This window comes from Mauremys mutica, chromosome 12, assembly GCF_020497125.1.
Source record: "Mauremys mutica isolate MM-2020 ecotype Southern chromosome 12, ASM2049712v1, whole genome shotgun sequence".
NCBI classification, from domain to species: domain Eukaryota; kingdom Metazoa; phylum Chordata; order Testudines; family Geoemydidae; genus Mauremys; species Mauremys mutica.
This window is the reverse complement of record NC_059083.1, coordinates 80,066,426-80,090,723: the sequence shown is the minus strand read 5'-3', so window position 1 is coordinate 80,090,723 and position 24,298 is coordinate 80,066,426. Positions and strand designations below refer to the sequence as shown.

General features: G+C 62.3%; 1 protein-coding gene and 1 pseudogene across 3 annotated transcripts; both read right to left on the bottom strand.

Annotated features, from left to right (window-relative positions):
- Positions 1–1,603: 1,603 nt before the first annotated feature.
- Positions 1,604–14,044, bottom strand: GPRC5C (G protein-coupled receptor class C group 5 member C). 3 transcript variants are annotated; one of them, XM_044983552.1, is made up of 5 exons: positions 13,839–14,044; positions 8,515–9,570; positions 5,613–5,707; positions 4,748–4,894; positions 1,604–3,785 (listed from the first exon to the last, which is right to left on the bottom strand). In XM_044983552.1, the coding sequence occupies exons 2-5, from the start codon at positions 9,527–9,529 to the stop codon at positions 3,753–3,755; spliced, it is 1,290 nt and encodes a 429-aa protein (XP_044839487.1). In that variant the 5' UTR covers positions 9,530–9,570; positions 13,839–14,044; the 3' UTR covers positions 1,604–3,752. The 3 variants fall into 3 exon arrangements, with proteins under 3 accessions (XP_044839487.1, XP_044839484.1, XP_044839486.1); XM_044983549.1 differs by lacking the exon at positions 13,839–14,044 and adding an exon at positions 13,645–13,805; XM_044983551.1 differs by lacking the exon at positions 13,839–14,044 and adding an exon at positions 9,849–10,009.
- Positions 14,045–19,878: 5,834 nt separating this feature from the next.
- On the bottom strand, positions 19,879–20,628 carry LOC123346235 (annotated as a pseudogene).
- Positions 20,629–24,298: the final 3,670 nt, after the last annotated feature.

Sequence of the window (24,298 nt, the reverse complement as noted above, 5' to 3'; positions counted from 1 at the left end):
CAGCACAGGGCTCCTCCTTCTGGGCTCAGCTGATGGTTCCTGGCTCTGGCATTACAGGGAAGGGCCCACTGGCACAGCTCAGTGGAGCCACTTCACCCAACTGATGTGCCCAAGCCCGAGCGCCGACTCCAGCACAAAGTCCCGGGGACAGAACCCAGGTGTCCGGAGCCCCAGTGCCATGGGGTAAATACCTGACCACAGTCCCTCTCTCTGAAATGGGGTTCGACTCTGGCTGCCCAGGGGGCTGACAAGCAGCTCCCCAGCCTCTTGGCCGGCTAACCTGCCCCCCCCCCCGCGGGGTGCCCCCATCTCAAGGAGGAAGAGGTCGCAGGCTCCCATGAGGCCTGACTGAGGAGCTCCACATGCTAAATAATTCATGGAGCCACTGTTTGCTCAGGCTCCTGCTTCCTGCCAGGCCGGAAAATCACTGCAGAGGGGGAAAGACAATCCGGGCAGGAGAAACCTCACCTGACCTTGGTATGTCCTTTACCACCCTCCCTCCCCCAGCTGGCTGGCCCACTCGCCTGCCCCAGGGACACGACATGCAGCCAAGCAGCTGCACCCGCCTGGCACCTCTGGGGCTCCCGTTCAGAACGTGCATGAGACCCGCCAGGGGAATGAGTGTGGTAGATCTCAGCCCCACTTCCCTGTTCATGCTCGTGACCCGCACCTGTGCTCATCTCAGCCTGGCAAACAGTCTCCCCTCTGCAGAGGGGCACAGCGGGGGAGCTGCAGCAGAACTGTGGGGATGGGGAGCCCAGGGCAGGGATACCAGGGGGCTGTGGGGCAGGATTAAGGAGTGGCAGAGTGAGGGGTCGGTGGGTGCAGGGGAGGCCAGGGCTGAGGGGTGCAGAGTGGTGGTTGGGAATAAAGAGGAAAATTGGGGGAGACTGGAGAGGACCCTGCCTCCAAAAAACAAAAAAAAGAGGAAGCCAACCTGCATTGTCCAGGATCCCTGGGAAGGGCTGGGACACCCCATTTCCTTATAGGCCATGGCAGGATCCCACCCCTGCCTCCTGACTCACCCACACTCCTCCTGCTGCAGGCCAGCCTCCTGCAGGGCGACCCGGGGAGCAGGGCAGGCGCCGCCTTCGTGGGAAGGAACGTGCTCAGCGGCACCGCAACTTGGCCCACGGAAGGAACAAATCGGGCCGTGGGGCCAGCGCTTCCTGCGGGGGAACAAGACGGTGAAGGCAGGAAGCTCGGTGGGGTTTACAATCGGCCCCGGGAAAACTTTGTTGACTGGATGAATTCCATTAGGGCAAAGCAGGGGCTGTCGGAGGCTGCGGCTTGGCCCCTGGAACGGTGATTTCCCCTCAGCCCCTTGCTCCAGGCACTTGTCAGCAGGATGGACTCAGTCTGGCCCTCTGAGCCCCCCCTCCCCCCCGACTGCTCTTCCCTCCTATTTTATTGGGGGGGAGACATAAGCGAATTCCCCAGGCACAAACCAATTTCCCCCTCCTCCAGCCAACTGGCCTGCAAGACGTCCCCATTCCCTCTCCCACGCACCCCCTCCTCTCCATTCCCCGTCTATCCAACCACAGCTCCCCTCTCCGAGCCGGACAGGGACCCACGACTGCGCCACGTAGGAAAAACCAGCTTTATTCTGCACACGCACTGACCGAAAAAAAGCCAAAAGTCACCTGAAAAGAAAAAGGGGCAGTTCCGCGCTGGGGGAGGGGGAATAACATTCGAGTCAACAGCACGCGCGCTCCCGCACCCCTGCGCCAAACCACCACCGCGGCTCTGGGAGCCCAGCCAGGGGGAGGCTGATCCCTGTTCTCGGCGGCACTGGGGTGCCACTGCTGACACCAACATGGACTCGCTCCGTGGCGAACGAGAGCAGAATCTGGACCTTCGCGCGCCGGAGACCAAAGAGAGCAGAGGGCCTGGCCACGCCCACCCCATAAAATATATTTGCTTAAAAGCCAAATGCTCTTACACCCCTGTAGGAAGGCCCTGAGGGCGCCGCTCTCAGAGGCTGGAGAAGAGGCCAAGGGTTGTTCGGGGGGAGGGGAACCAGGCTGTCAAGAACCCGGGACAGCCCTGGATCTCTGTCTTTCCCCACCCAGTCTCCTCCCCTTCCCCCACACCACGGCCTGTTTCTTGCCTCTGAGCTCACTCTGCGCCAGGAGATCACTTGCCCTCTCCGCAGCCGGCGGCATGGGAAGGGGATCAGTGCCATCATCCCCACTTGGCAGATGGGGGAAACTGAGGCACAGCAGGAGTCAGGGCTGGGGTGAGAGCTGCGGTGCTGCTGGCTCCCCGGCCTGCATTCTGACCCCAGCCCCACACGGCTCCACGCCTATGGTGGAGCAGGGGAGGGATCCCGGGACAGCTGAAGCCAAGAGGAAGCCCTGGGAGACCATGGCAGGTCTCAGAGCAGCTGGCTGGCAGCGCAGGATGGTCACAGGGTGGGAGGGGGACAGGACTCCAACCCCAGTTCTGCTCCACCTGCACATTCACACGAGTGGGCTGCCAGGTTTTGCTGCCCCTGCCCCCAAGCGAGACCGTTGCCAGCTCCCCACACAGCACGCACCTGGCTGCAGCAGCTGCCCCAAGAGCCACCACACATGTGCATGGGCACTTGCTGCCGTTCCATGGATCCTGCTGCTGGCCCCCCTCTGCACCCGGCTGGGGAGACCCCCAGTCTGAGCACCGCGGGGCTGGGGCAGGAGTTGCTGACAGTTCCCATACAGACAGCAGTGCAGCAGATCCGTGAGCAAACCCCTCTATGCCCCTCGCTCTCCAAACCCAGGACGGAGACGCCCAGGAGAAAGCACCATGAGGTCTCCCATGTCAGCTGGGGGGTGACTGAGAACGCGTCTCAGAGCCAGGCAGCGACCCAGCCAGAACCTGCGCTCTCCCGGCCAAGACGCGGTGGGGAAGATACCACACGGGCTTTGCAACAGGAAGGAATGGACCCCAGGGCAGGGCCTGTGGAGGACGCCAGTCCTGGGACCCAGGTTCTTGCATGCTGGGTTGAATGGGTGTGGCTCGAGGGCAGGGAACGCCACGCAGCCCCTGGAGGGACCCACATCAGGAGCAACAACCAGGGAGATCTGTGTGGCTCTGTCCCAGGCAGGTCCCAGCCGAGACCTGCTCAGCTGGGCTCCCTGCAAGCGGAGGCTCCGTCAGACAGGTGCTTGCCGGTCTCCCACATGAAGCTACATCCTTCGACGCCTGCAGCCGCCCTCTGGCTGCAGCCACGTGTGGGTGGTTCTCCTGCATCCGGACACCGAAGGGCAGATTGTCCTGGGGCTTCAGGAGGGGACAGGGAGCCAATCGACGGAGCCAGCGGGGAGCGTGGGCGCTGCAGCAAAGCTAACGTGGCTCATGCAGCCGAGAGGCGATTCCCACGGGGACTTACTGCTGCCAGGAGGGACCCCGGGGGTTTACAGGAAGGGCCGTTCCCACGATCAGGACCCAACCTCAGCAGCCCCTGGAGCATCCCAGCCCATAGGCAGTCTGTGCATCCAGCATCTCCAGCAGGAGGATCCATAGCACAGTGGGGCTGAGGGCCAAGCAGTGTTTAGCAGTTTCTGGGTCCCCTCTGGGGACGGCTGGGTGGGGAAGAAGCTGGATTCTCTCTCCTCTCCTGGGCATTGACCTGCCCTGCAGGAGGCTCTAGGATCAGTTCCGGTCGTTGGCCTTGGCTTGACTGTCCACGGGTGGGGAAGGAGCCAGATTCCCTCTTTGGAGGAAGGGGATCGCCGGTGTTTCTAGAGCAGCAGGAGCCAGGGCGGGGATCTCTACCACCGGCTCTTGCTGTACGGAGAGGGAGCCTAAAGCAGAGAGACAGAGATCAGGACTCTGCAGCTAGGAGGCACAGCCGTATCTTAGACCTGGAATTCCCCTGGACATGGCCAAGCTGGAGTCAGCAGGGGTTTGCCCACAGGCCTCTCACTTTGTCACACGCCCAAGTCTGGGCCTTGGTTGAAATAAACAAACCGATTGTTCTGACAATCTAGAAATGAGCCAGTTCCTGCCCGGGACAGGTCAGACCCCACCAGAAAGGCAGCGGTGAGAACCCCGCGATGCCAAGGAGGCAGCTGGAGAATAGTGCGTTCTAGTCGTGCGAGGGCTTGGCGGTGTTTCGTCTGAAGGGTGGATTTCCTGGAGAGGGGAGAGGCCTGGACACACAAACCTTCAGCTCGCTGCATTCAGAGAGCGGGGAACAGCCCACCTTCACCGGCAGGGATGGGCTAGCGTTAGAGCCAGGGCCTGGGAGCCAGGACTCCTGGGTTCTATTCCAGCCCTGCTACCACTTGCAGTGAGGAGGTGGGCAAGGCCTGTTGCTTCAGTTTCTGCATCGGAAACACCAGTCCTGACCCCTGGGAAATCTCATCCCCCACTGTGGAAGGAGGGTTTTTATTCCCAGACCTGCCACTGAGGTCCTAGACCCTTCGAATGAAGCACAATCGATTTCTGATCCCTGCAACTCCCCAGGCCAGCTGGGAAGGCTGGAGTTAACAAGAGGATGCAAGGACCACAGGTCCTAGTAGCAATACAATCCCTTGGACTTACACGCAGGAGGCATTCCCACCAGGAGGTCTCCAAACACCTTCACAAAGCGGGGTGGCTGTTTAATCCCTATTTAACAGGTAGGGAAACTGAGGCACAGAGCGCGACGGTCCCATAGGGAGACAGTGGCAGTAGAATCAAAGCTCGCCCCCCGATTCCCAGCTCCCCCTGCTGTAACCACTCGTCATGCTGCCTCGTGACACAGCTGCACATTATCACAGACCTGGACACCCTTGCCATCCTTCTGGGCTGCTGCATGCCAGCTCTGTGCCGCGTAGGCATCTTCTGCGCGCAGGGTGGAGCTGGCACTGCTGATCATCTGGCTGTTGGCAGTGGCCCGGGGGAGAATGACGCTGTAGTTGTCTTCGGACTGGAAACAGAACAAGTGAGGGCAGGGTTGAGAAGAGACATGGCTGGCACTTTGGAGTGGCCTTCCTACCCCCCCAGCTCTCCTGGGCTTGCCACCCCAGCACCCAGCCACGTCCCTGCAGGGAGGGGCTCTCCAGGCACCAACAGGCCGTTCAAATCAGCTCTCCCAGTCTAGGTAGAAAGTGCACGGCCTGTCCACACACCTCCCTCATGTGCAACGGGGCCAGGGGTGCCCAGGCAGAGAGCACCCGTGCAACCCGCCCCCAGCCCAACCATGCCAGGCTGTGCCTGGCTGCACCCTACGGTGACAGGAATCTGGAGCAGCTCACAGCAGGGTGCTGGGGACCAGCCCCTTGTTCAGCTCACTCCCGTAACACAGCCGAGATCAGGCCCCACCGTGCCAGGCATTGCAGACACCGCGTGGGAGATGATCCCTGCCCAGACGGCTTCACAGGCTGAACAGGCCAGACAGGCAGAGGGCGGGAGGGGAAACTGAGGCCCAGAGGGCGGAGCGACTTGCCCAAGGCAGCTCAGCAGGCTAGCAGCAGAGCCGGGGATGGAACATACACCCCCCAGCGCCGTGTCTCGATCGGCCACAGCCTTGTGTCCTGGCCGGAGAGCGGGGCCTGTGCTGGGACATTATCCCGTCCTGCCCCCAGGGGATACTCTGGCAAGCGGCCACCAGTGGGGAGAACACACACACTCCCGGTCTGACTTACGGGCCCTTTGTGCATCAGAGCCATCTCCGTGGGCTGGAATACGCTCGTCACCAGCTGCCCGTTGTACCCGCTATAAGGTGACACCGGTTTCTTGGCTGAAAAGAGAAAAAGCACCGGGCCATGCTCAGAGGTGGATTCAGATTTACTGGGGCTCTGGGCTCAAAGAACATTTGGGCTCCCAGCATGCCGGGGGCAGAAGTGCTGGGCCAGGGGGCCCATGCGCACCCACTTTAACATGGCATAGTCGCCTCGGGCAGGCGCGGAGCAGTGGCGGCAGGGGAGCTGATCCAGCCTCTTCCTGGGGGGCAGGGACATGGGCCAGGGGCTGTTCTCAGGGCTCCCCATGGCAACTTCTACCACTGCCCAGCTCCAGCTTCTGGCCTGGCCAGGGGCTGGGGCCCTGGGGAAGAGGAGGAGCAGGGGACGAGGTCACAGCTCGGGCACCAGTGCCGCCTCCCCACGTCTACAAGGTTCTGGCACTCCTGGGGCCCCCAAAGTGGCCAGGGCTCCTGGGCACAGGACCCATGGGCCCGTGCGTTAACTGCCCACTGGCCACGCTGAAAGGGAGTAGACAGACTTCTCTCCGGAGGGCAGGAACCTCCTGGCTGGACACCGGCACAGAAGGCTGCGGTCTGACACAAGCCCACTGAAATCAATGGGAGCTGGTCCCTGAGATCAGCAGGCTTGACGAAGATGGAGCCGGGATGTGCAGTTTTTCACGCTGCCTTAACAAGCGGGCAGCCTTCCAGCGCTGCGCGGGCAGGTGGCAGCACTCGGGAGGCGACGTACAGACCGTTGAGTCACAGAATCACACAGACCTGGGGCTGGAAGGGCCCTGGGGAAATCAGCCAGTCCAGCCCCTGCAGCAGGCAAACCTAGACCACCCCAGCCCAGGGCACCGGCTGGCTCAGGCCTGCTCCACACGCTGGTAGAGCCACGTCAGCTATAGTTACTCCAGTACAACCCCAGGTGGGGCCACACTTACGCGGTGCTCAAGGGGCCTTATGCTGGGATGTTTTAGGGTTAGACGACGGGCCTGCCTGCGATACAGGAACTGGACTCAGGGACCCGTTACTCCCATGTTCCTATCTTATTCCCCAGCGTGCACAGGAATAAGCTATCCTGGGGCCAGCACCTGTGTCCCGGTCTGACTGCGGCCCCTCTGGGAGGACTGTGCCGCTCTCCCGAGACCGGGGTCGTTAGCGGGGTCCAACGTGCGTGCGCAGACCAGCCTTCCAGAGCAGAAGGCGGCTGTGGAGCAAGGATCTGTTTATGGCACAGCACGAACAAGCAGGTTTTAATGAGCTAATTCACAAGAGGTCCTGCCCCCAGGGGCGAGCAGCTGGGGGCTGGAGGCAAGGCTTGTTTGGCCCCAGTCCCAGCAGCAATTCAGTCACACGCAGGCTTAGCCAATCGGCGCCAGCCCATGTTATTTACGCGTGAGCAATGGTTTGTTATCGTAGGGTCACCTGGGAGCTCTGGCCTGCGCACGCTGGCTGGTTAGGGGGGGGGGCTGCGCCTGTGTGGCAAACACAAGCGTGTTATTGTAGGGTGGCTTGTGAGCCCTCGGTTACACGTGCTGCTTTGTTCTTGTCTGGCTTCTCAATGGAGCTGGGGCACCGCACAGGTTTGTTATTGCAGGTCGTAGCGGGTGGGGGGGGGGGAACTAGCAGCTACACTTTCTCTTAGTGGAGGAAAAGCCCGTGAAGCGCGCTGTGCTCTTGGCAACAGGCACAAGGAAGAAAAGGGTTGGGCTCCCCCAGCTGTAAACGTCCCAGGCCAGCACGCAGCCTGCGTGTTTCCAGAACGACAACAATCGAAGTCATTATTTCAGCCGGTCCAGGTTGGTACTGAGCAGATATCGGGCTGTTCCCTCACCAGATCCAAGCGCGTAGGTGGTCTCTGTCCAGGTCCTGCTGGATGGACCGTGTCACAACAAACCTTCCCACCAGGGCAGGCTGCCTGGCTGACAACTCCCTCCCCGGAGCCAGGCTCTGTGCTCCACAAAGGGGTATTTGTGTCGCTGTAGCAACCGGGCCCGTCAGCATCAGGGCTCCGCGGCGCTGGGCGCTGCCCCCACACAGGGCCCTGCCCCAGAGAGCTCAGCGCCTAACACACCACGACACTACCTGAGGGGAAGAGGCAAGAAGGGGCGAGGTGGCCAGAGGGGAGCAGGGAGAGAGACGGGCAGCTGCCATGGGCGCAGCCTGGAGCTGCTGGGTCACACAATTACAGGACATAAACAAACAAGTTTGATCTCAGCCACCCCCCCAGGCACTGGCCTGGCCACCCTCAGCGGGGGTAACATCAGACACGTGGGTATAATGCCAGACATAAACCCTCCCCGTGCACCGGGGCCAGTGGCTCCAGTTCCCTGCCAAAGCCACGGCTCACAGCCCGCTCTGTCCACGTTATGGGCCAGCTCTGTCATCAGCAGCAGCCCAAACACCACCGCTCCCTGGCACCGTCCCAAATATTTGACTGAATGGAGATGGGGGGGGGAGGAGGGTCCCTCAATGGAAGCCGTCCTGGGTCACAAAGGGCTCAATCCTGCACGGCGCTGAGCTCCCCCAAGAGGTGCTATTCAGCCAGCTCCCGTGGAAGTCAGGCAGGCGGAGGCTGCTCAGGGCCGTGCAGGGCTGGGCTCAGGGAACAGCTCCCCTGGCCCGAGGTTCGGCTCCCATAGGACGGTGCTGTTGGGCAGCTCCCGGAACGCACGCCCGTGTGCACACGAAGGACGGACCCCGAGTCAGCTGGAATTTGCCGTGAAAGGGGAACCCCCCCGACCACCACACCCCAGCACAAGCCCCCTCTGCAGAGGGACGTACAATCACCCAGAGCCACAGCTGCCTCTCCCACCCCAGTGCCTGCGGCCCCCTTGGCCAGGGGCTCTCCTGCCTACCTGAGGAGGGTTCCTCCATGGAGAAAGCCTTGTTCTCCACAAACATGCTCTGGGACTTCTGCTCCTTCAAGATGGTCTCGTAGCCCACGCCCCTGGTCGGGTACATGTCGTTCTCGTAGGCCTGCTCTGGGGCCGGGCGCGTCACGTGGGAGACCTCAGGGATGATGTAGAAGATGATGAAGACGCAGGCATTGGCCACCAGAGCAATGGCCAGCGTGGGGTCGTCCCAGGCCGGGCCCCCACTCTGCTGGTTCCCGTAGAGGTACATGATGATCCAGACCACCCAGATGGTCATAGACAGGGAGGTGGTGAGGAGGATGAAGACGACGTGCTTCCTCCAGTGCTTGTAGCGGCCGCACAGGGCGGGCCAGGCAGCGGCGAAGGCAGCCAACAGGAGGAACATGACGAAGATGAGCGCCATGACGAAGTCCTTGTTGGCCACGGCGCAGGGGTCCTGGGAGGGGCCGTCGCTCCTCACCAGGGTGATGAGCAGCCACTCGGTGTTGATGATCACCTCCACCAGAGCCAGCAGCAAGGCCACGCCGAAGGTCACCCAGCCCTGCAGCCCATGGTTCCTCCTGGCCAGGAAGTTAAGGGTGAGGGCATGGGCCACCAGGCAGGAGAAGCAGATCCCGAAGAGGACCCCGAAGAGGAAGCGCCGCGAGGTGCAGGTGGAGAAGTTTCGCTTGACGATGAAGTCGAAGGTCAGGCAGAAGAGGCCGAACGTGCCCAGGAGGAAGAACGCCTGAGTCCCCACCAGGCTCTTTTTCCTGGGGTCCTGCACGAAGGGCAGGCTGGCCACCAGGATGATGGTGAGCACGAAGCTGCTCACTGCCCCGAAGCTGGCCACCGCCTCCAGCACGATGCCCCAGGCCGCCGACAGGTCGCAGAGGTTGGAGTACAGCCAGGGCAGGTCCGTGCCGCACCCAGACGGAAGGGGCTCCTGAGCTCGGCACACGGGGAGAAGGCTCAGCGGGAGCCACACGGACATCAGCAGGAACCAGGGCGTGGCCATCCTGGGCTGTCACGAAGGCACCGGGCGGGTTCCCAAGCAGCCTGTAAAAATTGGACAGATCGAGAAACGAGGTTGGTAACCTGAGAAAACAATTCATCAGCCCTGGAGATCGGGACCCCCCAGGGGTGTGGGCCTGGGAGCCAGGCTGGAATCTCACCAGCTCACAGCTGGCTGCTCCAGCTGCTGACGCCTGCCCCGGGCTGCTGCTCAGCCTTTCACCATGGCCTGCTGCAACTTTCCCAGGCTCTCGGGGGGTCGTCTCCCTCTACCTGCCAGGAACACCTGGCTCTTCCAGCCACTGAGCCCCGGCCTCCCTCACCTGCACGCAGTGCTTTCTCTAGCGTGTCCTGCAGGCCCAGGCCCAGAGCCACCCGACTGCACCTTCGCCTCAAGCTGCCTCGGCCCTTCCTGCCCAAATCCTTAGCCCTTCTCTGCCACTCGCTCTGGTTTTGGCAGACTCTGTATCCCAGCGATTCACACACTCCCCCACCCCCAGCTCCACTCCACCCCGGCCCTGCAATGTCACCGCTGGACTCTTCAAAATCAAGAGCCGTGACTTTAATCCAATTGGCTGCTTTGCCGCCCTGCCCCTCCCGTCCGTCCCGTCCCGTCCCACTGGAAGTTCCAGCTAGCTGGGCTGCTACGGTGGCCGGTTTGCACCACCTAGTTAAGGCTCCTGGGTTTGCACCTTGCTCCTCCTCCATGTGACTTGGCAACTGTGGCCCCCTCCTAAGTAGGGTGACCAGATGTCCCGATTTTATAGGGACAGTCCCGATTTTGGGGGTCTTTTTCTTATATAGGCTCCTATTACCCCCCACCCCCGTCCCGATGTTTCACACTTGCTGTCTGGTCCCCCTACTCCAAAGCTAAGTAGGGCTGGCCCAGGCCAGTGCCCGGCTAGGAGAGAGTCAGCAGAGAACCCTGGCGCTAGGAGTGCGGAAGCGCAGTTGTTTGGGTGAGATCGCTTGGGATCACTGAAGATCACACAGCCTGGATCTCCTGGCCAAATCCCAGGCTAGGGGACTGCATCCTTCCTAGATCCCTCCCGCCCCCCATCCACCCGGACGTGGCTTCGTGTCCTAAACGGGCCGAAGGGCTGCGGTGTATTGTTAAACGGCTGCTCTGGCTCCTCCCCAGAGGTGGCTGCGAATGATGGATTCATTCTCGTCCGTCCAGCTTTCCCTGTTATCGTACGGAGTCCGCGGGGGACGTTGCTTTATCCTCTCCCAGAGGAGGAAAGTGAAGCCTGCGGGGGCTGGATGAATCCAAAGGGAGACCAGAGTGCTCGGGAGGTCCTGGTCCCCGTCCCCAGGCCTGTGCTCTGACTTGTTCGCTGTCAGGACACACGGGGAAGTACTGGGGAGTCGGACTGAGCCGTCCCTTCCCCAGGCAGCAGCTACGGAGCCTTTGCTATTAGGGAGGAACAGGAGCCGCACTTAACCCTTTACCCCACAGGACAGAAAGGTCCCCTCGCTGTCCCTTGTCTCCCTGCAGGCCAAACCCAGGCCTGGGGTCAGTCACGGGCCTTGCCCCTGCTTAGGCCAATGTTTGCCCCACATACGTCAGCCTGGCTTAGAATTTCCTACGGCTCGGATGCCCACATGCTCCAGGAGCTGCTTTGGCTCAGTCTAGGCTGATGCCATTTTTCTGGAGACCTTTACAAGCAGCCTGTTGTGTCCGGGGAGGGGGGAGCAAGGACAGAGCCTTGTGGGAGAAGGATCCGGCCTACAGAACAGGGCACGTGGTTACTAGTGGGCTCCACACGGGCCGGTTCAGACCCTCTTCCTGCTTCCACCCTGCACCCAGCCCACAGGGAGATTTTCTTACCCCTCTAGTACATTTCAGGCCCCTTCCTCCACTAGCTGGTTCCTCCTTCCACCCATCCCCATCCCTCTCTCCCCCGCTCGCTCTGTGAGGCTCTGCACGAAGGACACCAAATCAGAGCAGGTCACATTTCCTTGTGCTTAGCACAAACCAGCCACAGGCAAATGGCTCTTTGAGGTTTCACAGCAGAATCGAGCCACAGAACGTGTGCGGTGAAACAAGCCTGACCCAGGCTCTGCGAGCAGCCTCCCGTCTCTGGTTCCAGGCACCTCGCTCTCACACAGGAGCCAGGCAGCATTTCAGTCTCCCCTCCCCTCCCCTCCCCGGGGGGCTGGCTGGGGCCACCGCATCCATCCTGGATTGCCTGGGTCTGGCCATGGGGTGGGGTGCTCGTGTATCTGACAGAGGAAAGATGGGGAGAAGAGAACCATGTCCCCTCCTCTCCCCATAAAACACCTACTGGGACAGAGCCAAGGCTTCCCTCCGCCCAGCACGTCCCTTTTCAGGGTGTGTCTGTGTCACTCCGCTTCTGATACAGCTGGGGAAACTGAGGGCCAAACAGGATAAGCCACTCACTCAAGTCACACAACAAGTCTGTGGGAATAGAACCCAGGAGTCCTGTCTCCCAGCCCCCCTGCTCTCACCCACCAGCCCCCACTCCCCTCCCAGAGCCAGGAACAGAGCTCAGGAGCCCAGAGCCCCAACCCCCCGCTCTAACCCACTAGCCCCCACTCTCCTCCCGGAGCTGGGGATGGAACCCAGGAGTCCTGTTTCCCAGCCTCCCCCCATTCTAACCCACTAGCAACCCACTCTCCTCCCAGAGCCGGGGATAGAACCCAGGAGTCCTGGCTCCCAGCCCCCCCACAAACCCCCACTCTCCTCCCAGAGCCGGGGATGGAGCCCAGGAGTCCTGGCTCCCAGCCCCCACTCTCCACCCAGAGCCGGGGATGGAACCCAGGAGTCCCGGCTCCCAGCCCCCCACTCTCCTCCCAGAGCCGGGGCTAGAACCCAGGAGTCCCGGCTCCCAGCCCCCCACTCTCCTCCCAGAGCCGGGGCTAGAACCCAGGAGTCCCGGCTCCCAGCCCCCCACTCTCCTCCCAGAGCCGGGGCTAGAACCCAGGAGTCCCGGCTCCCAGCCCCCCACTCTCCTCCCAGAGCCGGGGCTAGAACCCAGGGGTCCCGGCTCCCAGCCCCCCACTCTCCACCCAGAGCCGGGGATAGAACCCAGGAGTCCCGGCTCCCAGCCCCCCACTCTCCTCCCAGAGCCGGGGATAGAACCCAGGAGTCCCGGCTCCCAGCCCCCCACTCTCCTCCCAGAGCCGGGGATAGAACCCAGGAGTCCCGGCTCCCAGCCCCCCACTCTCCTCCCAGAGCCGGGGATAGAACCCAGGGGTCCCGGCTCCCAGCCCCCCACTCTCCACCCAGAGCCGGGGATAGAACCCAGGGGTCCGGGCTCCCAGCCCCCCACTCTCCTCCCAGAGCCGGGGATAGAACCCAGGGGTCCCGGCTCCCAGCCCCCCACTCTCCTCCCAGAGCCGGGGATAGAACCCAGGGGTCCCGGCTCCCAGCCCCCCACTCTCCTCCCAGAGCCGGGGATAGAACCCAGGGGTCCCGGCTCCCAGCCCCCCACTCTCCTCCCAGAGCCGGGGATAGAACCCAGGAGTCCCGGCTCCCAGCCCCCCACTCTCCTCCCAGAGCCGGGGATAGAACCCAGGGGTCCCGGCTCCCAGCCCCCCACTCTCCTCCCAGAGCCGGGGATAGAACCCAGGGGTCCCGGCTCCCAGCCCCCCACTCTCCTCCCAGAGCCGGGGATAGAACCCAGGAGTCCCGGCTCCCAGCCCCCCACTCTCCTTCCAGAGCCGGGGATAGAACCCAGGAGTCCCGGCTCCCAGCCCCCCACTCTCCTTCCAGAGCCGGGGATAGAACCCAGGGGTCCCGGCTCCCAGCCCCCCACTCTTCACCCAGAGCCGGGGATAGAACCCAGGAGTCCCGGCTCCCAGCCCCCCACTCTTCACCCAGAGCCGGGGATAGAACCCAGGAGTCCGGGCTCCCAGCCCCCCACTCTCCACCCAGAGCCGGGGATAGAACCCAGGAGTTCGGGCTCCCAGCCCCCCACTCTCCTCCCAGAGCCCCCCCCCCCGCTTTTCCAGGCCCCGCACAAGGGACCGTCCCCTGCCCGCCCGGGTCCGCGGCACTGGGGAGGGGGCTGCTCGCTTCCAGCGCGGGGACTTTGTTGGCAGCCGCCCCGCCAGCGCCCGGCAGCCGCGACCCGCTCGCCCCGGGGAACTCACGGCCGGAGATCCGGGTCCGGGGGGGTTAACGAGCCTCCGCTCCTGGGTCCTCCGCACCCCACGGCGAGGGGCGCTTGGGGCCCCGGCTCCGGGCTCCGAGCTCCGGCTGGGGCGGGCGGGCGGGCTGGCTGCAAAGCCCCGGAGCCTGCCAACTTCTGCCGCCCAGCGGCGCCGGGGGGCGGCCGGGCTCCTACCTGGGCGGTGATCGCGGCGTGCGCGGAGCCGGGATTGGCCCGGCCCCTCGGGGGAAGCGGCCCCGCGCGGCGCGCTCAGCCCGGGCCCGGCCCGGGGGCTGCTCGGGGCTCGCCCGCTCCGCTCCGCTCCTCCAGCCCCCGAGCCCCAACTTCCCGGCGGGCCCGGCGGGACGGGGCTTCTCCTGCGCGGAGACCGGTCCGGGGGTGCCTCGGGATCGCCCCCACGCAGCGCCCCCCGCCCCGGCTTCCCCCGGGGGCTGGCCACGGCACAGCCGATTAGCCCGGCCTGGGCCCGCCACCCAAAGGGGTTTGTCTCGGGGGGCAGAACCTGCGAGCGCCGCGTCCCAGCGGGTCCAAAGTTTCGGGGCATGTTCTGGACACACAGCAGCGGAATCCGTGGGGTGGGGGTTGGAAATCCGCAAATGGGGAACACAGGGGGGAGCCCTCCCCCCCCCGCATGTGTCTAGCACCGCCACAGCAAGAGCCTTGGCCCAGGGCTGACACCCTGCATGACTTCTCTTCCAGACAGCCAGTGATGGGGGCGGGGGGGAGAACAGGGCACGCGGCTCTGGCATGGGGTGACACGAGGGATGGGGGAATGCAGGGCACACAGAGACACTGGTTTGGGGGGGTTTACTGCTGTGGGAGCAGGGGAATGGGGGCACACACACAACCCCTGGCACCGGGGAGGTAGGAGGAGTTGCAGGGAGTCCCTGAAATAGAGGAGTAGGGGAGAGATGTACACAGTGGGGGAATGGAGGGAGCCCCCAGTACAACGCTGCCAGGAGCTGTGGGTGCCGACCACACACCCCCGGACAGCTCCCAGGTGTATCACGCTGGGCACCCACAACCAGAAAGCGTCAGCCTCCCGCATTGTCCTAGCCCCGCTCCTGTGGCTCGCTCGCTTCACTCTGCAATCGGCCACCGTCATCCCCGGGAACCTGCCAAACGAAAGCCATGAACCTCCTCGCTGCCCATCATTTGTATAGGGCCTACAAAAACCCTCCTTTGCTCCCCCTGCAGACTGCAGCAGATGTTTACTCGGGCTATCTGCAGGCCTGCGCTGACATTGCAGTGAGGATACATGAATGGCCCAGAGAGCTGCTGTGTAAACTTTCATCTGGGATGGCAAAGGGGCTGTGCAAAGTAGGCACACATGGCACCCGTGGAATGCAGCTGACTCTGGGGTGGAGGGCAGCAGCTATATGACTGCTGGACAGCACATCGCTGAGCGAAAGCCAGGGAGGGAAAATTTGGGGGAAAACACCAGTAAACACCCCTTGTCTTCCCCGCCATGACACCGAATCGCCAGCACCGGTGAAGTGCATGGCAGTCACTTGACGGACACGGGGCCGAGCGGAGCCTGTGGGACCGACGGGGTGTGTGTGTCTCACACCTCGGCCAAGCTCAGCGGTGCGACTGTGAGCTCCTGTGACGTGGGGCGGATTTGATGGCGCCTGGGGGATGAACATGCCCTTCCCCCTCTGTCCTGCCCCGACAGACTCCAGCCGGCGTGGGGCAGTTCCATTGTGCAGCAGGCCCTGCATCGCTGCTGGGTTACCGGGGAGCCAGCTACCAGGCCGCTCCTCTAGTCAGCGGGTTCCCGAGGGCCTGGCTTGGCTCTGACCCCCCGACTGCTGTCTCTGGGGAGGGCTCTGGGTAAGCCACGGCAACTAGGATACAGGAGCAGCGCCTGAGAAATCCCGAGGGGCCCCATGGCTCCCGATCGCAGGGGGCAGGCCCCAGCCCTGCCCTCACCTACATGGGGGAAGCGAGTGGAGCTGAGAGCAGAACAGCCCCCAGTGTTGACCCCGCCTGGCCGGTGCCCGCATTGCCCTGTGGGGTGGGGACGATGCAGCTGGGGCCTCAGAGGCGATTCACCCCTCCCCCTCAGCTCCTGGGGCACAAGGGGGCAGCTCAGTGGGGCTCCAGGAGGGTCTCAGTCCCGCAGGAGTCTCCTGCTTCCCCCTTAAAGACCTCTAAGCAAAGAGGGACCGGCCAGCAGCTGGGGGCGGGGGAGGCCGCCTGGGGAGATGTAGGTTCCCCAGCATCAATAAACCACTCAGCCCCCGTGTTTGCACTCCCGCCCCGGAGGTGCCGACCCCCAGGACCACGGCTTCCACATCCCTGCCAGCCTGGGTCCTGGTGACTCTGCCTTAGTGCCCTTTTCCCTGTCCCCCCACATACACCCTCTCCACGGAGCCACCATGCTGGTCTGGCATGCGGGGCAGGGTGGGATTCCTACAGGAGGTGGGGGGAGGGATGTGCCAGGGTGTCCTGGGAATGGGGTGGGGGGGCACTCGGTACTAAGCAGGACATGTGCTTGGCTAACATGCAGACAAAGCCCTCAGAACCGAGGCATAACGAGCGCGACAATAGAGGAGCTAACGGGGAAGTGGGAGCGAATAGAAAGGAAATAATGTCAAATCCCCCATTAGCTCACACGTCACCCACATACTCACGCGGCGACGCACAGGAGCAAGTCTCCCTGCACTGGGCTGCCAGCCCCCAGCTCAGGGTTTCGAGGTTCCCTTGCTGTAGAGGGGGCACAGGAGGCTGGAAACCAGTGCAGCTCCTGCAATGGCCTGGGTGATCTGAGTGCGGACACAGATCTGGTGGGTCCGTGGCAGGAGGAAGCGTTCACCACATCATTTGTTTGAATGCAAATAGTGAGGGGCTGAGGGGCTCAGGGATTGGGAACAGGCTGAAAGGCCTTTCACATCCAGCTAAGGGCACTCGCCTCTCAGTAGTTCCCAACTTGGGACTGTTGGGTGCAATGAGCTGTTGGGGTAGGATAACAGCCTACTGCTGCTATGCATTAATGGAGTTACCCCGATGGGTCAGGCAGTAGTAGACTCTGTGCTTCCCGTGGAAAATCCCAGGTTCAAACCCTGCTGATGATCCCAGATGGGGCGTGTTGCAAAGCTGCCATGTGAATGGGAACACCCCCGGCTCTCAGATGCTCGGGAGGGGCTAATGTGTACATTGAGCAGCGGCAGTTGGCATCCTAGCCAGCTATGCATGCAGTCTCCACTTGCTGGGCTGTGAGCGAAGAGGCCCAAGGGACCCCGGGTAGAGCCCTTTGCTACTGTCACAAGAGGCTGGGGGCTCCTGGGAGCTGGGAAATGCTTGTATGGAAAATGTCACCTGACTGTGGAGAGCCTTTGGCAGGGCACAGGTATAATTAGAAAAGCTGGCAGCTCTCTGCAGCGAGAGGCCAATCCAGGAAGAGCCCCTGGAGTGGGAAGAAAAGCCCGTTGTTGAAGAAAAGAGGGAGGTTTTCGAAGCCAGTACTGCTCTGCCCTGCAGTTAGCTGGGTCAGCGGTGCACGCTCAACCCCGGGGGAAGGGAGAGGGGAGCCAGAGCCATGCGAGGAATGGACCTGACGGCAGCAGAACCCAAACAACCCGAGTGCTCCCAGTCCCAGGTGGATAAGCCCCTGAGGAACAGGTGGCAGGTGGGGTGGGCGGGGCCGGGGAAGACCAGGGAGTCAAGGCTCAGCCATGGTAGGCTGCATGGTCAGATGGCCACTGCAGCACAGGATGTGGTAAACCATCACTGCTGCTATTTTGGGAGCGTGAGGCACGAGGGTGAAGGATTCAGCTGAAATTTCAACCCTACTAAGGCAGTTTCTGCTTCCCCCCGGGGTTAGAAAGTGGACGGACGGACAGACGGACGGACACACACAAACACACACACACTCCCCTCCCCTGTAATCCCTTTAAATTGAGACCGTTTGGCCAAGCAGAAAGTTGTGCTCAGTTCCCCTTGAAATCCCTTAATCTCCAGTGCTGTATCAGATTTCAAAATACGACTCGCTCTCCCATGGTGCGCTTTGCTGTGCTTTGCTTTGGTTTTAAACAGGGCTTGAAATGCCTTTACCTCCCCCAGCTGCCAGGCCTCCTAATGCAGGTGAGAAAGCAGAAACTGGAACCCCGCTATGCCCCCATGAAGACCATCTAGGAATTCACCTGCGTCCCCAGGTACAGCAGAGTAGGATGGGTGGTGAGAGGAAGAGGAGAAGTGGGCTCGATTCCCAGCAGTGCTAGACGCCCTATAGGACTTTGGGAAGGCCTCTCTTGGCCTCAGTTTCCCCATCTGTAAATGGGGGGATACTCCCCATCTTCACCGGGGGAGGGGGGCTGGGAGACTCAGTCCATTCATGAATGCAGGGTGCTCAGACACTAGAGGATGGGAGCAGGGCATGGAGATGCCAATAGATGAAGCAAATCAAGCTGTTATGCCAGTGGCTGTGAGAATCAGCAGAGATGGGTATTGCCAGCAGTCCTGCCCATCCCCAGCTCGGCCACGCATGGTGTCAGGGGCTTTGCTGTTGGTGCAGGGCAGGCCTGACCAGACGTGGGTGCAAGGGGGTGGAGAATCCAGGAGCGTGGCCCCCACAATAGCTGGAGCCCCCAGGGCCTGCACTTGTCACTGCCCAGCACAGGGCGGGGCTGGATTTGGGGAATGGCAGAACCTGCCTCTGAACAGGGATCCCTGAGTCATGTGGGGAGACTGGTGGGACAGTCTCCATGGGGCTGTTTGTGTGCGGATCGGAGGGGCTGGAGGGGGGAGGGAAGACTGAGAGGGTTTGTGGGGAGAGGGAGGGAATCCGTCCGTCCCACCAAATAACCTTGCTGGGGCCCCGCATCTCCAGTCCTGGCCTAGGGAGCCAGCCCAGGGGTGGCCGGTGGCTGGGTAGCTGCATCTCCTCCCCCCGGGCTAGGCACTAGGATGCTGCCCCCCTACCCCTGTGGCTTGGTGCAGCTCCGTGCTGCCCTTGGCGCTGAGCGAGGCTTTCGCCCCGTCTGGCAGCTGCTGCCGCCCCAGAAGGGTTTTGTCCTTGGCTAACAACAACAAACAGCACTATCTGGGCTGGCTTCCCTCTCCTGTCGGCCATAAGCGCTGACCCATCACCCCGGCCCCGGCTAGCGCCACACGCGGCTTCCTGAAGGCTGTTTCCTTCCGCAGCCCGGAGCTTGGGTTTATTTTGCCGGAGGCTGACTCAGTCCTGCACCTGACACTTGGCCTGCGGGCACCAATGCCCCCCGGCCTGTAAATTCTGTTCAGGGCCGCGCATGGCGGCACTCCGTCTCCGCTCGCCAGCCAGGGCGAACAGATGGCTGTTGAGCACCGAGCCAGGCTGTGCACCGAGGGATCGACCTGCAGCCAAAGTCTAACAGTTCCTACCCACCGGCCAAAGGTCCAGCCATCCATGGTGCCGCTGCTTAGAGACCGTGTCTAGGCTCCTCCAGGCCTTCCCCCTGCTGCTATTGCCGGGGAGGCTTCACACCCCATCTCTGGCCATTCACAACCTTCCTAACATGCAGGCCACCATTTGTATAGGTCCTGCAGAAACTGTCACCCGACTCCCCCTGCTGAGCCCAGCCATCTGCTGGTTGGTGCTAGGTGACCATATGTCCCGATTTTATAGGGACAGTCCCGATTTTTGGGTCTTTTTCTTATATAGGCTCCTATTACCCCCCACCCCGTCCCGATTTTTCCACTTGCTGTCTGGTCACCCTATCACCAGCAACGGGAATACACAAAGAGATGCAAGGAAATTGGAGCTATTGCCTAGCACCAAGGGCTTTGGTTGCGGAGAGCAACTGGCTGCAGGATCAGGCCCTACTAAGGGAAGATTTTCCTTTCACTCTGCTAAGAAGGCGAGAGAAAAGATTCACCCGGCTAAATCAAAACTGGTTGCTGGATTTCTTTGCAGGATAAACTTTCCTCTCTAGTCATGCTGGTTTCGGTTTGTATCTAGCATAGAAAATCAGCTGCATATTCAGGCTTCCTGGCTCTTATTGGCTTGTGTCACCACTCCATTGTTATTTGAACAATTCCTTTGTTTGTTTTAAGCAACCAGAAAGACTCACCTTCAGGAGAAGGTTATAACACTTTACTTTGGAGGATGAGTGGCCCATTGCTTACACTGTGGATTTTTTTTTTTTGGAGGCTCCCCGTTTATTGGGGGGAGGGGGCCGCGTTGGCGCGGGCCCCTCCCCAGAGCTGGGCGCCCCGCGGGCCGGGCGGGGGGTCACTTGTGGTAGAAGCGCTGGCCCGGGGGGGTGCTGGATGAAGCTGTGACGCGAGGCCGGCTGGCTGCTGGCGGGGAAGCCCGACGTGTGGGGCTGCTGGGGGGTGGAGCCGTGCGGGAAGCTCCCGGGCGAGGCCAGGCCAGACTTGCTGGCCGGCTGCATCTGGACGGGGAGCTGGGGGCTGGGCAGCAGGGTCTGGTTGGGGTGCAGGGCCTGGGGGTGCATCGGGCGCAGGGTCGCCGAGTCGGTGAAGCCGGACTGCTGGTTGGCGTGTTCCAGTTGCTTCTGCAGGGGGATGGTTGTGCTGGGGGGGATGAAACCTGGCTGGGCGGGGGGGAAGTGCCCGTGGAGCGCGTACCCCAGCGGCTGCTGCGACAGGTACTGCATGGCGGGGAAGCCCGATGGGCCGCGGATGGGCTGGCCGCCGGCGTAGCTGACGGGCATGGCCTGGCCCGGGGCGAAGTGCTGGCCCTGCCCCACGGCGTAGGGGCCGTGCCCGGCCTGCCCGCTCTGGTACTGGCCGTGCTCCGGGGTGCCGGGCGCGAAGCCGGGCTGGGTGGCGAAGTGCCGCGTCGTGATCACGGGGGGCGCGAAGATCTGCTTGCTCCGGTCGGCCGAGATCAGCGTCCCGGCCCGGCTGGGCCCCCCGGGGCTCCCCTGCATGTGGGCACAGTCCTGTCTCAGCTGGGCCTCTCCAGAAATCAGCCTCTTGGTAGAAACTCACAAGCTTTGCAGATTTTCATTTTCCTCTTGCAAAAACAAAACACAGTTGCTAAAAGAAAGGGGCTGTTGGTGCGGGGGGTGGGGTGGGGGGAGTTTTTCACCACAGGGTGAACTGGGCAAAATTCAGAGTTATTAGTGTGCTATAGGAGCACCCAACCGAGAGCCGGGCCCCGCTGCACAGGCATGGAAGGAAAACCAGCCCCTGCGCCAAAGTGCTTACAGTCTAAACACACCAAAGGGTGAAAAAACAGGGAAAAAGTGACGTGGCCAAGGTCACCCAGCAGGGGGGTGGCAGAGTCGGAAGTAGATCCCAGGTCTCATGAGCACCAGGTCAGGGCCCGAGCCACTGCTCTTGCTGCTTCCCCTCGGGGAAGTGCCCCCTGCTTATCCCCTCCCCCACAGCACCCCAGAGCAGGCCCCCCAGACTCTCCATTGCCAGTTGCAGCTTGTTGGCTTATCACTAGAGCAGCTGTATTCATAAAGATGCACATCACCCCCCCCCCCTTCACCAGCACCTCGACCTGCACACGTGACTCCCCCGGCCTGCCCAGGCCTGGTGCAGCACAGAACTGGACACAGCGCTAGTAAATCCTCTGGAAATGTTTATGAGATGCAGTTACTTCGAGCGGGCAGCGGGCAGGCACCTCCTCCCAGCGTTTAATAGCGAGCTAATCTCTTCACAAATGTCCCTCAAATGCCAAAATTAATGGGCCGATCACCTGCTAAATATCACTGGCTCAGTCCAGGGCATTCCCCCCGCCAGTGATATGAGTGTGAACAAGGGACAGTGCAAAGCAGCATCACACCGTCGGCTTCAGCTCAGTGTCTCACCCAGGGGTGCCAGCAGCAGGGCAAAAGCCAAAGCCCCCGTACCCAGACTGGATTGATGTGCCGGGAGCGGCCGGTGAGGGGATCCTGGCAGCCGCTTATGCCAAGGCCCTGTGCTACCCGGTCGGAGAGTGCCTGCTGGACATGGCGACGGAGCCAGGGCCGACGGGCCTAGCTACAGTGAGCTGACTGCTTCTCGGCTGGGTTCCTAGCAGACAAGTGTCCTCAGCACGTGGTACGGCCACCCCCCCACCCCCACCCACCCTCTGGCGACAGAACTCCCTGCCTGACCCCAGAGCAAGCCTGAGTTCGAGGCACATTGCGGGGGGCAGCTTTGCCTGACATCCGGCTGCGCTCCACCTGCCCTGGGGGTATAGGAAGGACGTGGGTCCGCAGGGCAGAGCGGGAAGGTCGCTGGGTCAGATGCTGCTGGCACCGGTGCAAATCCGGACAGGAACGTCACCAGCTTTTTTGGTGCCCTAGGCGGTGGAAGGTCCCACCCCCGAAATACCACCGACGACTGGGGCGGCCCAAGATCCAGCCGCTGCGGTCGCTGCCCCCCAAATATTAGCGCCCTAGGCGACCGCCTAGGTCACCTAATGGGTTGCGCTGGCCCTGAATCTGGAGCAGCCCCTCTGAAGTCAGTGTGTGGGCTGAGAAGCCCTTGTCTCTGATGGGTACACAGCCAACCCCTGCCTCTGGTAGCCTCTTGTGTGCCAGGGCAGCCTGAGAGGCGAGTGGATGGCACACAAAGCCCTGGATGGAGACTACGGACCTGTTACACAGACTACAGCTGTGAGGCTGAGCGAAGCCTGCCCAGGACTGGGTCCCCTCTGCCCCGGGCAGGCCATGCTGCAGATGCCCAGGGGCTCTGATGAAAGCAGGCATTGCCTTGTGCATCTGGGTTTCGCCCACGGCTGGCCCCGTGGGGTGTGGTGGCTTGCGGCAGCCCTGTGTGCAAGCGGGACTCCCGGGGTGCCGAGCCGCATGGTTTATGCAGACTTAGCGTGGGAAGCACGGTCTGGCTTTGGGAATTACTCGGCGGGATTACGCTAAGGATCTTAAAGACGACTTAGGATAGGAAAGTGGGGCAGACAATCCTGGTGCGCTGCATGGCTGAGCGAGCCCACGGGGGAGGGTGGGCGGGGGGGGGGCAGGTGAGCTGCTCCGTACAGACCAAAACGCAGCCGTTCCCGATTCCCTCCCGCCCAGTCACAGCGCAGAGCGGCCAGGGCAAGACTCCTTCCGCTACGCTTCCCCTGCCACATGCCAGCCCGGGCTCAGCTCCGAGACAGGAGCCCTGCAGTGGCACCAAGGAACAGTGCCCCGCTCCCACACTTACTCCAGCGTAACCCCCCGATAGCAGGAGAGGGGGGGGGTCTAGTGTGTAGAGCCCGCTCCAGGCCTCAATCCCCCGCAGCTGTGAAACAGGGCTAACCGCATGGGCCCTGGCGCCCAGCGATGTGCGAGGAGGATAGACACAGTAAAGACTGTCAGGTGCCCAGATATCACGGTGATGGGAGCCTAAAAATACCGACCATAGGTGCATCCACGGTGTTCCTCTGGCTTCATGCTGGCACAGCAGAGACCGGGTCTAGGCTAGCATCCACCTCTGGATTAAATATACAGGGGGAAAAAATCAAAGCAATAATCACACACGGCGTGTACAGAATTCCATCCAGGCGGGTCAATGCCCTTCACAACAGCCAGCTCCCTGCTGCAGGGGAGGCATCTATCCCCCTTTCACAGAAGGGGAAACTGAGGCACAGAGCAGTGAGGCGGGATCACAGCTCTCGGGACAGGGCCCGTCTAGGTCCAAAGCTGAAGCACGCTGTCTTTGCAGCCCCACCTCCCACGGACACAAGCAGGATGATTAGGGAGCAGCTTTCTTGCTCCAAACCCATTAGGACCTGGCGTCTCATCAGCTTGGCTTTAGGGACGGAGGAAATGAGGCCCAGAGAGAGGATGGGAGTTGCCCACGGTCACCCAGGAGAGCCGGGCTAGTCCCCAGGTCTCTCAGCTCCCAGCCCAGCACCTGACCCACTGGGCCACGGTGTCTCAAAGGGCAACATCAGGCTCCACACGGCGCGGGTGGAGCTGCCGGTGCTGCGCTCCTGTCCCAGGAATTCGGCCAGCTCCGTCCCCGCTAGCGAAGCCAGAGCCCAGCCTGGCTTTGGGAGGCGGAGAGAGGCAGGGGCAGCTCCAGCCCAGGCCGTTTGAGGTTCAGGGGGCCCCAGCTTGGGCCTGGAATGACTGAGCCGCACTGGCCCTGCGGTACTCGGCGGCTCACGAGGCGGCGGCTGGCAGCTGGGCAGAGGCTGGCTCAGCTTCGCTGGGCAGCCAAGTGCTCCCCGCAGTCACCCCGTCACCAAGGTGACAGCTGGAGTCGCAGAGATGGCACAGTGCCAGGCCTGGGCTGGAGGGGCACATGCCACTTGAAGCCTTAATGAAACGCCGGCAGGAGTGCTGGCACCTCCTGTCCGCACCTCGGCAGCTGCTGGTGCAGAGTGCTGGGGGGCGGGGGGCAGCGAGGGCTGCAGCTGGGTGTGCAGATAAATATAGATACACCCTCCGCTCCCCCCCCGCCTTCCCCCTCCCCGTAACACACCCCATCCCGCCCGCTCCTCCTCCATCCCACCGCAATGCTACAGGCCTCCCTCTTCCCAGGGTGAGGAGCCTTTGAAAAAAACCCTTTTCCCATAAAAAAAAGCAGATTCCTGCCTTTCCGTGGGGGCTGCCAAGCCAGCCGCTGCTAAATATACCGCAAGCGCCCTCCCTGCTGAGACGAACCGGCAGGAAAGACAAGGCCCTTTGTAAGGGCTGCAGGGCCGGGCTGGGCTCCAGGGCGTCTCCTCCAGGGGGTGAGTG

What these genes read in the sequence shown, in the direction of transcription:
- GPRC5C (XM_044983552.1), bottom strand. Translation starts at nt 9,529, where the DNA reads ATGGCCACGCCCTGGTTCCTGCTGATGTCCGTGTGGCTCCCGCTGAGC. An exon ending in CATGGAGGAACCCTCCTCAG is followed by an intron (nt 5,708 to 8,514) that starts GTAGGCAGGAGA and finishes TTCTCTTTTCAG; the next exon opens with CCAAGAAACCGGTGTCACCT. An exon ending in CTCTGATGCACAAAGGGCCC is followed by an intron (nt 4,895 to 5,612) that starts GTAAGTCAGACC and finishes TTCTGTTTCCAG; the next exon opens with TCCGAAGACAACTACAGCGT.